This window comes from Neoarius graeffei, chromosome 14 (assembly GCF_027579695.1).
Source record: "Neoarius graeffei isolate fNeoGra1 chromosome 14, fNeoGra1.pri, whole genome shotgun sequence".
NCBI classification, from domain to species: Eukaryota; Metazoa; Chordata; class Actinopteri; order Siluriformes; family Ariidae; genus Neoarius; species Neoarius graeffei.
This window is the reverse complement of record NC_083582.1, coordinates 75946990-75962248: the sequence shown is the minus strand read 5'-3', so window position 1 is coordinate 75962248 and position 15259 is coordinate 75946990. Positions and strand designations below refer to the sequence as shown.

Sequence of the window (15259 nt, the reverse complement as noted above, 5' to 3'; positions counted from 1 at the left end):
GCGAACCGGTTCAAAATTAAAATTATTAACTTGCTTTTTTTTTTTGTGGATGTGTCCATATAATATAAAGAGCATTACATAATGGCATGAAGATATGAAGTTTATCTTCTAATGTTGAAAAATATTTCTTTCCATTCACCACTTCATATCTTTGTGCCACTGTATAATATCCTCTAGACAGTATACTTTAATATTGGCCTGTGTTTCATAAATGAATACTACATGGCTGTTTGATTTGAAAATGAAAGTTTAGTCTCCGACATTGGGACAGTTCTACATATTTTATAAAGCATTTTATTTTTAAATAAAGTAAGGAAAACATTTGGGGCTGTGCTGTTGTAAGAAAATAATCAGCGACCCAGTGGTGTGATCCAACCACTCAGAAGTTGATTACTTTCCAATAGCAGGATGTCCTGAAGTGTTATCCTCTTAATCACAGCAATTTGTTAATTATGATTTAAAAAAATGTTTAAAGCAGAACATGTCAATTTTTGTTCATTGTTACTTTTAGCAAGACTAGTTATATTTAAGTTATTCCACAAAATCGAGTCGTACATGAGCTAATAGTCGATGAGGCGCGTAGCACTGAGACTGAGTGAAATAACACGTTTCACTGGATTTTGAGAAACAGAGCATTTTTATTTTTTGTAAATTCGATAAATAATAACTTTATACAAGATAGCCGACAATCATTTCCGCTTGGCATGTAAACAAACCGGCGAAATGACAGGAGCAGTTTGTGAAAAATGCGATGATTCTTGAAGAAAAAAAAAATTGCGTTCTTACCATCAAATACTTTCATTCCATTTTTTGGGGTTTTGTTTTCGAGTAGAGTTTTTTATTTCGTCCTCGGTTCAGCGACACACTCCACCATTTTGTTTTTCTCTACTCACGGTATATAAGCTGATATCCTAGTAGTAGAGTAGCCAATCAGAGCACGCGATTGCTCATATCCAGTGAATGTGGATAGAATAAAGCTTCTTGATCTACTGTCAGAGATGTGACCAGAGCAAACTCATTTCTAACCGTCTGCACTGTGATTTAAAAATAATTGATTGATTTTTCATTTTCTGTGTTCAGAGCTACAGAAGCTTTTGGAGATCAGACTCGATTATTCAAATCAGCTGATACGCGGCTATGATATCGGTATCCTATCACATTCAGGAATACTTGGTGCATCTCTTGTTCTCTCTCTTCCTGACTGAACATTCATGATATGCGTATATCGTCTACACCAGTCTGGGATTTCATTTGATAACGCTTTAAACATCTGCAGTACATGAAGCATTACTGAAAGCAAGCTCAAGTCTTCAAAGCTTTTGGTATTTTGTATGGACAGGCGTCTAATCGTGAAGTTTGACTTGGTGTCCTTTGTGCACTGACTCCACCCGCTCATTAGAGAACAGCGTAGAAGCACGGAGTGGGAAACGGACTGAATTAGCCATTTTGGATCAGCTGGTATCATGTAGGATGAGTGGAGTGGTGATTTAAGACCAGGTTGAGATACACATTCCTTAGTTTCTGTCATGAATACAGACAGAAAACGCACAGTAGTGTTTTCTGGCTGATGATAAAGCTTCACTCGGCTCATCGGCAGCTGGTGCGATGAAGTGACGCTGGAGCTGTGCAAAGAGTTTACATTGAACTTGTTCCGGATCAGAGCTTCACTGTGAGGTCTGTCATCATCTGCTCGAAACCATTCAGTATTTCATTCTGATTTTCTACAAAATGATAAATAAATAAATGTATATTTTTGGATTAACACGTCTCAGTCACTTGTATATTTATAGCAAAACTTTACTTAAAAGTACAGACACACTATACAGGAAAACCCAGAGAGATTTTATGTCACAATACCATTTGTATTAATATAATAATTAATTAAAATACTTTAGAAAAATGATTCCTAATCACAGTCCTGGAGTAACAATGTCCCGCCTTTCATCATGTTCTGTTTTCTCTCCTCACACACACACACCTCTCCTCCTCATCACGCTGTTCATGAATGAGTGTGTTTGAGTTCAGAAACCTTCCGTCCACCACAGCTGCAGTGTGTGTGACATTACTACACATGAGAATTTCAACAAATACAAAATAAAAGGTTAAAATATGTAACTAAAGCCCTATTTAAATGGGATTTGTTTTACACATGGATGTGGAGTAATTAAAATGTACAAGGCATTGGTGTTCCAGGGGCCAGACTTAAGGACCAGTGTTTTAAAATAATTCACTTACAACACTATCTAATAAACACCATCACATAAATGCATGCAGATAAATACAGAACAATAACCACAGGGATGATCATTTCCAAAACCTGTCTCGCCTATTCTTCTCATTTCCACGATGTCAGGCCTCTTGAGATTTGCGCTCTCGCTGTCTGCGCAGTTTGACGAAGGCTTGAGCTTCTCGCTCGCCCTTTCTGCCCTCGAGCATCTTCAGGGTCGAGTCACCTGGAAACACCCAGAGAAAGCTTTCTGTTAACATGTCATAATAATAATAAAGTAGTAGTTTATCCAGCATTTCCCCTTTCTTAAACATCTCAGTGCTTTCCATACCCCCCCCCCCAGGATGATGAAGGATTCTAGCTTTCTCAGATAAATCACATTAATGCAACAATGTATACAAACCTTGAAAAGTACTTTAAAAAAAAAACAAGCACATTTGGTTCCTGAAGGGTTCTTTGGAAGGTTAATATTTTTTCTAAGTGTTTCACTCATTGGTAAGCTCTCTGTTAGGGACAATTTAAGGCTTCCCTCCAGTGAAGATCTCATCTCATTATCTCTAGCCGCTTTATCCTTCTACAGGGTCGCAGGCGAGCTGGATCCTATCCCAGCTGACTACGGGTGAAAGGCGGGGTACACCCTGGACAAGTCGCCAGGTCATCACAGGGCTGACACATAGACACAGACAACCATTCACACTCACATTCACACCTACGCTCAATTTAGAGTCACCAGTTAACCTAACCTGCATGTCTTTGGACTGTGGGGGAAACCGGAGCACCCAGAGGAAACCCACGCGGACACGGGGAGAACATGCAAACTCCACACAGAAAGGCCCTCGCCGGCCACGGGGCTCGAACCCGGACCTTCTTGCTGTGAGGCGACAGCGCTAACCACTACACCACCGTGCCGCCTCCAGTGAAGATGTTAAAAAAAAAAATCCCATCCATCCATTATCCGTAACCGCTTATCCTGTGCAGGGTCACGGGCGAGCTGGATCCTATCCCAGCTGACGATGGGTGAGAGGCGGGGTACACCCTGGACAAGTTGACAAGCTGACGCACAGCCATTCACACTCACATTCACACCTATGGTCAATTTAGAGTCACCAGTTAACCTAACCTGCATGTCTTTGGACTGTGGGGGAAACCGGAGCACCCGGAGGAAACCCACGCGGACACGGGAAGAACATGCAAACTCCGCACAGAAGGGCCCTCGCCGGCCCCGGGGCTCGAACCCAGGACCTTCTTGCTGTGAGGCGACAGCGCTAACCACTACACCACCGTGCCGCCCCTTGTATCAGTCTGTTAACTTTAATTATTCTATCCACGGGGGTGGCACGGTGGTGTAGTGGTTAGCGCTGTCGCCTCACAGCAAGAAGGTCCGGGTTCGAGCCCCGTGGCCAGCGAGGGCCTTTCTGTGCGGAGTTTGCATGTTCTCCCCGTGTCCGCGTGGGTTTCCTCCGGGTGCTCCGGTTTCCCCCACAGTCCAAAGACATGCAGGTTAGGTTAACTGGTGACTCTAAATTGACCGTAGGTGTGAATGTGAGTGTGAATGGTTGTCTGTGTCTATGTGTCAGCCCTGTGATGACCTGGCGACTTGTCCAGGGTGAACCCCGCCTTTCACCTGTAGTCAGCTGGGATAGGCTCCAGCTTGCCTGCGACCCTGTAGAACAGGATAAAGCGGCTAGAGATAATGAGATGAGATGAGATTCTATCCACGTTCACTGGATATGAGCAATCGCGCGCTCTGATTGGCTACTCTACTACTAGGATATCAGCTCATATACCGTGAGTAGAGAAAAACAAAATGGCGGAGCGTGTTGCTGAACCAACCGAGGACGAAATAAAAACCCTCCTCAAAAACAAAACCACAACAATACAAAGCAACAAAATATACAATGAAAGTATTTGATGGTAAGAACAGGGCTTTGAACCAGAATTTTTTTCCGATTGGTTCGTTCCGAACAGAAACGGAATTTTAACGTTTCCGGTTTTGGGTTCCACCATTAAATAGACGTTCCCGAACCGGTTAGAACAAAAAAATTTCGTTCCCGGAACGGTTAATTACGTTCCCTGTCAGCGGTTTAACAAATGGTTATAAAATTATGTCTCTGTCTCATCCAGCTTAAGCCAAATGTAGGCTAATTCTATTACAACCTTCATTAAATAAGACAAGAAATAATTCAAAACAATTATTATTTCAAATGTTGGCGATTTGGATTCTCAGTATGTCTTCCCATCTACACAAACAGAAAAAGTGCCAAAAATGAAAGATAATTCGTTTAGTGTGTTACCAAAGGCTAGTCAGGCCCTATAGAGGGCTACCGCATGACGTCACCGCGCCGCGAGATTTTGTTAGGCGCCATATTGGAAGACCAAGTACACGTCTACGCAAGTACATACATACATAAAACAAACTACACCTGAAATGTAGCCAGGGCCGGTTCTGCCCTAATCTGGACCCGGGTGCAACATCGCGCAACCCCCCCCCCCCAAAAAAAAAAAAAACACCAGTCTAAATCAAGACAACCATCACATAACTATAAACATTTTATATCAACTATTTTAACTAAATGGGCTATAATCAATAAGCCTGCAGGCAGCCACGGCGGGCTGCCTCAGAAAAGTAACCATTTGTCCTACCTTAAAACTCGTTTTGCATTTTCTGCCTCCTTTTTTGTATTTTCGACCCTCCGTTTATTTTCTTTCCTTTTCTGAAAACCCGATTTGTGTCCAGACATTTTGTTCTGCTACCAACGAACTAACTCGTCAGGTCTCGTCTCTCGAGCCCGCGATGATTCCCGTGGGAAGGGCAACAATTGATACATTTTTACAAACAGCCAATAGGGAGGTTGCAACGTTCAGGCTCTTCTTTGCTCAGACACTCAGTAATGCACTTACTCACTTATTATCACATGGAGACGTGATAGTAGTCCACCTTCCCGCTCTCTCCATTCAGTCAGCGAACGTCACACAGGAAGTGAACCCCAGCGGGTCATAGAAACTTGTGCAGGAGAAGAATGACTTTTTTTATTTGTAGGCTACGGAAACTTTGAGGAACGAAATAAAAACCGGTATTAACCGGTTACCATTATTTTTAATAAGCGTTTCTGTTCCGGAACATCAAAAGTAATAAAGTTTCTGGTTTCGTTTCTGTTCCATGTGAAATAGAAAAAGTTCCCGGTTTTCGTTTTCGTTCCTTGAACCGGTTCAAAGCCCTGGGTAAGAATGTAACTTTTTTATTTTTCAAGAATTATTATTGCATTTTTCACAAACTGCTCCTGTCATTTCGCCGGTTTGTTTACACTCTAAGAGGAAATTATTTTGTCAGACGTTTTGTATAAAGTTTTTATTTATCGAATTTGCAAAATAAAAATGCTCTGTTTCTCAAAATCCAGTGAATGTGGATAGAATAAAACAGTTATTCCACTCAATCTTATCGTACATGGCTTATAGACAACTCGGCTATCAGCTCCTGCACGACTCGATTTTGTGGAATAACTGTTAATTACCTCAGTTTAAAAAACTACCTGACTATTTTATATCATAAAAAAATAATACTTTTGAAAAGAATCCAGTAAAACCAGTGAGAACCCAAAGGTCCCATTTTGTGTTCCAAGTCGAGCCGCTTTAAAAATCTTACTCTTGTGTCGTGTAAATAATCAGACAATACTGTAAATAACAACACAGAATATTATGTTGTGAAAAAAATGGCCACTGAGAAGCCGATATGAGAAAACCTGTGTTCTAAATTTCCTTATTTTATTATTTTTGTTCAAATTTAAAATAACATCGCTTGTGTCCATTGCAAAGCTGAGTCACTTTATTGATTTATTCTTTGTGATGAAGGCTGTGTCAGGTCTCTCCTATAAGATGACCGCTAATAACTGGGCGGGGCAATGGGGCGAAGGGGTGAAGGGACGAAGACGCGTTTCCTCTGAGACACATGAAAACAGCCAACTGCATCTTTGTGAACTGCTGCGTGAGACACCATAACTCTGAGGAAAGCATGAGCTCGCTGGTACCTACAATTGGCTCATGTCACTGTGATTGACAGGTGAGCGAGAGCATGCCCCTCCCACCCCCAGAGCACAGCCAGATTTGTTTCCTTGGACTAACTTGTGAACACTTTCCTGTTGCACCTGGGACAATGTGAATTTGCCTTGTAGAGATAATTAATGTGACCGAGCCGTCAGCACATGCGTAAGCGTAATTAAGGAAAGGAAATTCGTACTGTTCGGTTTGGGGTGCATCAGAGGGAGGCGGATCTGAGCAGGGTTGGGGTCTGTGCTTCCTCCTCCTCCTGCAACTCCAGGCACCGCCTTCAGAGAGAGAAACGCCTCTCCTTCGAAGTCGTCACTGCGCAGGGCATCATAGTCCAGCACCGTCACCAACAGGCATGCTCCGGGCGACTGACACTGCTCTAAAGACACAGCACTGCGCCCCCCGCAGCACAGGAGGTCAATTAACACCATGAGCACTAAACCAACACACACAGGACTACAGTGGACATTTTACATGTATCAAAGAAATGCCCTTTATTTAAAAATAAATCTCTACCCATCTGTAGCATACAGTCGGAAGTATAATTATTGGCACCCTTGTTCAAGATTACTTTTCCTCTTACCAAATCCAGTAAACTTGTCCTTATTAAAGATTTTACTTAAAGGATTTACTTACAACTCAAAGCACTCCTCAAACAGCGGGTTGAGGTCACGGGTCTTGACCTTAGTCGATCGTGGCTCCACCTGTGGGAAAATATGCCTTGGCTCCAGAGACAGCTGAACAAACGGGTCACTGAAACCTGAAGAGTAAAGAAAAAAAAAATCACTGTCACTCTTGTCCTGGATAGGAGCATGAGACTCAGATCAGTTCTACCTGAACAAAGGAGTAAATGCTCTCTCTCTCTCTCTCTCTCTTTCTCTCACTGTAATGATGATGAGCAAAAATGAGAAAAAGTACATTTCCATGACTTCAATGTGCTGGAATTGCACGGTTATACTAAATTTAAGTGGTGAGGAAGTGAGCTTGCCATAAACATCATCCTGATCATTTCCAGTAAAATGTTCTCTGAGCAGAACTCTGACTCCTAACGTTGAAAGAAAGATAAGGTTTGTATCGTGTTTCTGTCCAGAAGGACCAATATGGCGTTTGATAAAACATCTCTTGGTGTTGCTGTGTGCTGTTTAACTCTGAAAGCAGGCTCATGCTGCATCGCTGTGTACCGTTGGAGTCGAGGGGGATGAGGTTCACTGCATTCAGCACTTCCACGTACAGTTTCGACTCGGAGCGCTTGAACGAGGTGATGAGCGTTACTGCGCCGTATTTCTCACCGTGACACACTTTCTGTTGAGAACACAAATATTCTGTTTGGGAAGTTGGCAACTTACAGAAAATATCATCGTTTACAGCTCTGTGCTCAGATAAAAAAATTCTGACAAATGCAGTTGAGGAAATATAAAACTAAAGGCACTTAGTAACTAATAATAAGTCTCTCTCTCTCTCTCTCTCTCTCTCTGTCTCTCCGTGTCTGTCTGTCTCTTTCTCTCTCTGTCTGTTTGTGTCTCTGTCTGTCTCTCTCTCTGTCTGCATCTCTGTCTCTCTCTCTTTCTGTATCTGCCAATCTATCTCTCTCTCTCTCCCTCTGTATCTGCCTGTCTCTCTGTTTCTGTATCTATCTATCTCTCTATCTCTCTCTCTCTCTCTCTCTCTCTCTCTCTCTCTCTCAATTCAATTCAAAGTGTTTATTGTCATATGCACGGTAAGGAACATGTCCTCTTGCACAATGAAATTCTTAGTTTGCTGTCCACCATGAATGCCAAATTACAACAATAAATAGGTGGAAGAAATAATACAAAGTAAAGGCAATATAGTGCAAAATAAAGGCAAAAAAATCTCTCTCTCTCTCACACACACACAAACACAGAGAGAGAGAGTTATAACTCCATTAGTAAACACACCCTACCTGCTCCCACACTTTCTTCTCAAAAAACTTTTCCATCAGTTGCTGGCAGCTCATGGAGTTGAGCATCAGTTGGTTATGCAGAGCCTGGAGCGAAGGATAGAAACTCAGTCGTCAGTTATAATTATCATTTATTCTAAAGTTATCTTTCACAATTTCACACCACCATATCGACTATATGCTCATCATTTAGCACTGAATAAAAAAACAAAACAAGACAAACAAACAAGCACCTCTCTGTGAAGATACTCAGTCGTCCAGGTACATAGTAATCTGTGGTTGGTAGAAGAGAGCAACTGGACTTGCTTGAAAAGTCTTGAAGACGTTTCGCCTCTCGTCCGAAAGGCATCATCAGTTCTGTCTGTCTAATAGGGAGTATCAAGTATTTATCCTCTCATGGATCATAATAGAATACAAATCAGAATGCTGATGGCTGCATTGAAGGTGGCTGATAGATGTCATAGACACCCACCTCTGTTCAGTGATGGTCGTTCCAGGCTGACAAAATTGAACGATCCTCTCTGGCTAAGATGTCTGCCAGTTTTCTGTCCAGTTACCTGGACGACTGAGTATCTTCACAGATATGTTTCTACACACTTTGGGATGAGTTCCCTTCGACTAGTGCGGGAGTATGAGAGGACTTCCAGAAAACTGGCAGACATCTTAGCCAGAGAGGATCGTTCAATTTTGTCAGCCTGGAACGACCATCACTGAACAGAGGTGGGTGTCTATGACATCTATCAGCCACCTTCAATGCAGCCATCAGCATTCTGATTTGGATTCTATTATGATCCATGAGAGGATAAATACTTGATACTCCCTATTAGACAGACAGAACTGATGATGCCTTTCGGACGAGAGGCGAAACGTCTTCAAGACTTTTCAAGCAAGTCCAGTTGCTCTCTTCTACCAACCACAGAAACAAGCACCTCGTAATAATCTTGGCATCACCTTTTTTATTTCACTACAGTATCCCTTCAGGGGATTTGTTCTTTACCTGATTATCGCTGAAAATTCTCAATTACATTATAAAGCACTCAGAAGAATTTTCCATCAAGACTTGTGTCTTTTCCTTTTCGTTTTCCTTTTTCCAATCCAATCGTGTTTCTGTGCATTTTAACTCTAAAGCATCTAATCAAACCCATGTACAGACAACCAGTCATCAGGACTGAGTATTACTCTCACACACTCTTCTTTTAGTCAGGTTCCTTTAATGAAAAAATATATTTGTACCTTTGTAGAAATGTGAACAAGTGAGGGTGAAGTAACTGGCTGATTTCAAACTAATGTAGTGAAGGAAAAGCATGAAACTGACCCGAAAAGTAAATCAATTTTCTCAATTTTTTAAAATTACTTTTTCCACATAATCTTAATCGTATGATGATGTTTTAGGGCCATTGTAGATAAAAAAAAAAAATGGAGCTGGGGGAGGGGTAATGTTGTGAGAAAAAAATAAAGATTTCCAAGATTAAAGTGCAAGAAAAAACCTTGAGAAATTCTCTTAGATTAAAGTTGTAAATTTATGAGGAAAAATAAATCACTGAGATTAAAGTTTTACATTTCCCAGAAAAAAAAAAAAACCCTCAGAAATTCTCTGATAATTATTGTGTCTGTGGTGTGATGAGGTTGATCCAACCTTGCAAAGTGAAATGATGTAGAACCTTAACAAAAACAAAACAAATTCTGAGGTTTTTTTTCTCATAAATTTACACTTTTAATCTCAGATAATCTGAGGGTTTTTTCTTGCAGATATATGACTTTATAATCTCAGAGAATATCAGAGTTCTTTCTCATAAATGTATGACTTTAATCTTGGAAATTCAGAATTTTTTTTTTTTTTTACACTTTTAGCAAGGATGTGTTAAAACTCACACGACTTGTGTTACCTCCTGACACGTCAGTGGCGGAGCTGTGGGATGTTTGTTATGTTGACGCTGACGCATTCACTGTGTTAATGAAAGTTCACGTAAAAGTGTGTAATATTAACACTTTACAGTATGTGCTGTGTAAAACAAATCAGTGACGCACACTGTACTGAATGTTGTGTACAAATACACACATGTTAATTATAAAATTACACATAACTGTGTCAAACAGCTGACGTACGGACACAAAACGTGTAAACTCGAGGGCTGCACATAACTGATGTAATTTTTGAACACATTCCTTCTAAGAGTGTGGCTCTAATACACCATCAGAGAATCAGGTCATATTACAGTAGACGAAAAACAAAACAACAACAAAAACTAATGTTGGACTGAATTTAATTCTGATTTTAAATTCTGACATAAAATATTTAGTTTTCACTCAAAAAACAAAACAAACAAACAAAAAAACCCACGCTGGTTCATTGCTGACCTTATATTCATCTGTGTGCAGCGTTTTGAGCGGAAGTCCGTTCCCTTCAGCATGAAAACACTGCTCCAGACACTGCCAAACACACACAGTTTCAGATTTAACTTTAAAATCAACACCATGGCATTTTTCATACAGAAAGTAATCAGTGTTTGACGTGGGGTATGACTTCAGTGCAAAATGGCTGCACTGCATCAACGCGCCGGACGCAAGCAACTGAATCCTTTTAAAAGTCTAAAGTATTCACATATCCAACTCCTTCTTGGCAAACATTAACATCGTGGCTATTTCACTAAATTTAAGACAGACGATGTGCTTTACACATTTCTACAACCCCGATTCCAAAAAAGTTGGGACAAAGTACAAATTGTAAATAAAAACGGAATGCAATAATTTACAAATCTCAAAAACTGATATTGTATTCACAATAGAACATAGACAACATATCAAATGTCGAAAGTGAGACATTTTGAAATTTCATGCCAAATATTGGCTCATTTGAAATTTCATGACAGCAACACATCTCAAAAAAGTTGGGACGGGGCAATAAGAGGCTGGAAAAGTTAAAGGTACAAAAAAGGAACAGCTGGAGGACCAAATTGCAACTCATTAGGTCAATTGGCAATAGGTCATTAACATGACTGGGTATAAAAAGAGCATCTTGGAGTGGCAGCGGCTCTCAGAAGTAAAGATGGGAAGAGGATCACCAATCCCCCTAATTCTGCACCGACAAATAGTGGAGCAATATCAGAAAGGAGTTCCACAGTGTAAAATTGCAAAGAGTTTGAACATATCATCATCTACAGTGCATAATATCATCAAAAGATTCAGAGAATCTGGAAGAATCTCTGTGCGTAAGGGTCAAGGCCGGAAAACCATACTGGGTGCCTGTGATCTTCGGGCCCTTAGACGGCACTGCATCACATACAGGCATGCTTCTGTATTGGAAATCACAAAATGGGCTCAGGAATATTTCCAGAGAACATTATCTGTGAACACAATTCACCATGCTATCCGCCATTGCCAGCTAAAACTCTATAGTTCAAAGAAGAAGCCGTATCTAAACATGATCCAGAAGCGCAGACGTCTTCTCTGGGCCAAGGCTCATTTAAAATGGACTGTGGCAAAGTGGAAAACTGTTCTGTGGTCAGACGAATCAAAATGTGAAGTTCTTTATGGAAATCAGGGACGCCGTGCCATTCGAACTAAAGAGGAGAAGGACGACCCAAGTTGTTATCAGCGCTCAGTTCAGAAGCCTGCATCTCTGATGGTATGGGGTTGCATTAGTGCGTGTGGCATGGGCAGCTTACACATCTGGAAAGACACCATCAATGCTGAAAGGTATATCCAGGTTCTAGAGCAACATATGCTCCCATCCAGACGACGTCTCTTTCAGGGAAGACCTTGCATTTTCCAACATGACAATGCCAAACCACATACTGCATCAATTACAACATCATGGCTGCGTAGAAGAAGGGTCCGGGTACTGAACTGGCCAGCCTGCAGTCCAGATCTTTCACCCATAGAAAACATTTGGCGCATCATAAAACGGAAGATACGACAAAAAAGACCTAAGACAGTTGAGCAACTAGAATCCTACATTAGACAAGAATGGGTTAACATTCCTATCCCTAAACTTGAGCAACTTGTCTCCTCAGTCCCCAGACGTTTACAGACTGTTGTAAAGAGAAAAGGGGATGTCTCACAGTGGGAAACATGGCCTTGTCCCAACTTTTTTGAGATGTGTTGTTGTCATGAAATTTAAAATCACCTAATTTTTCTCTTTAAATGATACATTTTCTCAGTTTAAACATTTGATATGTCATCTATGTTCTATTCTGAATAAAATATGGAATTTTGAAACTTCCACATCATTGCATTCCGTTTTTATTTACAATTTGTACTTTGCCCCAACTTTTTTGGAATCGGGGTTGTACTACTACTGTATGATGTGTGTAATCGAGGACGATTTTCCAAATACCAAACTGCTTAGTTTGAACCCCATTAAGGTATTCTTCATTCTTCATGTAGAAGAACTCTCTTCAGACAGAAAAGAAAATTGTCACCAGAGCAATAATGATGTCAAAGCAAAGTAAAAATATATGATAGAGTGCAAATTGAAAGGGAATAAAATATGAAAACATTTCTCAAATCAGAGATGCGTGTGACTTATTTAAAATGCATTTGCAGAAAGAAAAATAATAAAGACAATTTCAAAACCTCAAAAATATTTTAATAATATTGGCTGGGTTTTTTTTCGTTGTCTAGCAGTTATATTCCATTCAGCGAGCATGATACTGAACTAGTCGAAGATGAGTAGCTGAATGGAATATATCTGATAGACCACGAAAAAAAACAGCCAATATTATTATTATTATTATTATTATTATTATTATTATTATACATACACATTCCCTTTTGGGTGTTCAACACGTCTTTCTCTTTCAAAATTCTCTCAAAACCTTCCGTATTTAATGAAGCAAACCTGGCGGCCATGTTTGTTTACAAATTGTCACAGTCATTTGCTAACACGGAAGTTTTACCGTACGTCTCTGACATGTGATGTCATGTTGTCTTGACAACCATGCAATATCGTAAACCATATTCAACGCTCATTCTCCATTGGGTAGAGTGACATAATACACGTAGGATAATCGATATGCTAACAATATTGCATGCTATCAAACCAAATGAATGGAACCCAAGAGAAGGGAAGAGAATACGTTTTTTATTCCACTGAAAAAGTGTCCTGTATGGATAATAATATTGATTTAATCATCACAAAGACTATTGGATTGAGAGACCTGTAATAAATATGCCATGTTAAAAAAATTATGATAAAATATATATTTTAAATGAATCAGTCACTCAATTCACTAACAAGAGGCATTTTTGCACGTCACCACTGCTCTGTTGTTTGTTAAGGTGAAACCACAGAAGGAGTTTATTAATGTTCATGAATGTGCTGATTGGACTGAATTCACCTGCTTTGGATCAGGTTGATTTTAAAAGCCTGGCACTGAGGGCAAACTTTTGGCTTTTTGCTGCCCCCAAAAAAGTAAAAAGTTTTGTATGGATGGCATCTCATCTCATCTCATCTCATCTCATCTCATTATCTGTAGCCGCTTTATCCTGTTCTACAGGGTCGCAGGCGAGCTGGATCCTATCCCAGCTGACTACGGGCGAAAGGCGGGGTACACCCTGGACAAGTCGCCAGGTCATCACAGGGCTGACACATAGACACAGACAACCATTCACACTCACATTCACACCTACGCTCAATTTAGAGTCACCAGTTAACCTAACCTGCATGTCTTTGGACTGTGGGGGAAACCGGAGCACCCGGAGGAAACCCACGCGGACACGGGGAGAACATGCAAACTCCACACAGAAAGGCCCTCGCCAGCCCCGGGGCTCGAACCCGGACCTTCTTGCTGTGAGGCAACAGCGCTAACCACTACACCACCGTGCCGCCCTATGGATGGCATATTTAAAGTATTAAAAACAAACAGAAAATATATTTTTTTCTCAATTTAGTGAATTTTTCAGTTGTCTTTTTGTTTCTCTTTTTTTTTTGTTGTATCCTTATCGAACATGCTTTGCCCTCACTATCAGGTGACATCTTACATGCACAAAATTAATATTCCAGTTTTTGCTCTTATTCTGAAAAGCACAGTATTCCTATTGAGCTGTTTACACGGCAAATGTAAACGAATATTTCCTTAATATTCCCATTAATACACAGCAGTGCACACTCTAATTGACTGATTAATGCAAAACACCCCATGTTAATGCTTTAATGTTTTCAGGACAATAACCTTTTCATTTCTGAAGCAAATTTGATAGAAAATGAGGCCAAATTAAAATTAGAAGAGAATAATTATAATAAAATTATAAAAGAATGAAATAAATTAAATATAACATTTGAAATGCTGATATGTTTGGGCTACTCTGAACACCTAGAACGCCCTGACGGTTCCCCTCTGGTATTTACACACCACAGAATGTAAATCATACAAGCGATTTTAATACAAGGTGTCTACAAGTGGACTTTTAGTAGATCAGAGGGATTGAGATTGGATTTTATACACTGAAATACACCTCAGGAGGATCTGGGACAATAACCAGTTAGTCCCTATAGGAAGCAGATTTTGTGAATAATGTTGTGGTTGAATAGATCCTCTGTGTCTTTAGTCTGGCTAACGCAACTTCAAAGCTCTGCTAGCATTTGGTCTGGCATAGATATTAAGCCCAACCGTTTCCCAAAGCGCGTGGTTGACCCGCCTCCCTGAAATGCCTCAGTTTGCTACTGGTCGAAGCCAGAAAAGGCTGTGACGAAGCTTAAACCAATCACATCACTCTTTCCTGCTTGAGTAACAGGAAGAAGGAGGAGCTGAAGAGGAAAAGGACGATAATAACATGAGCAGAAATGGAGAGAAACTTCCCGTTGAATGCTTTCAATACAGCATCTATCGCTGTGTCAAAGGCTTGCCGCTGCTCCATGTTCGTAATGTTTCTAGTGAATGAAGCGCTTCCGGCATAGATTCTGTAAACAATCTATGGCTTCCGGTCGCAGCTCTACTACGTCACTGCCTTGAACACGCCTCTACCCAGGGCCGTTGGAAATGCTCAAAGTTGATTGGCTCCCCATTTTTCGGGAGCTTGGAAGAGCTGGAGATAGCCTGCCTTGCCAGACTAAGTTCGCAACAGGCCCT

At 40.6% G+C, this 15259-nt stretch overlaps 1 protein-coding gene across 1 annotated transcript in view; it reads right to left on the bottom strand.

The window, feature by feature from the left end:
• Positions 1-1776: 1776 nt before the first annotated feature.
• The window catches only part of unc13d (unc-13 homolog D (C. elegans)), a 68760-nt gene continuing 55277 nt past the window's right edge, over positions 1777-15259 (bottom strand). The window contains exons 29-34 of the mRNA XM_060940310.1: positions 10548-10619; positions 8193-8276; positions 7453-7573; positions 6908-7031; positions 6462-6664; positions 1777-2453 (exon numbers count right to left, since the gene is read on the bottom strand). Coding sequence (XP_060796293.1) covers positions 2350-2453; positions 6462-6664; positions 6908-7031; positions 7453-7573; positions 8193-8276; positions 10548-10619 — 708 coding nt within the window. The 3' untranslated portion in view covers positions 1777-2349. The remainder of the gene's footprint in view (positions 2454-6461; positions 6665-6907; positions 7032-7452; positions 7574-8192; positions 8277-10547; positions 10620-15259) is intronic.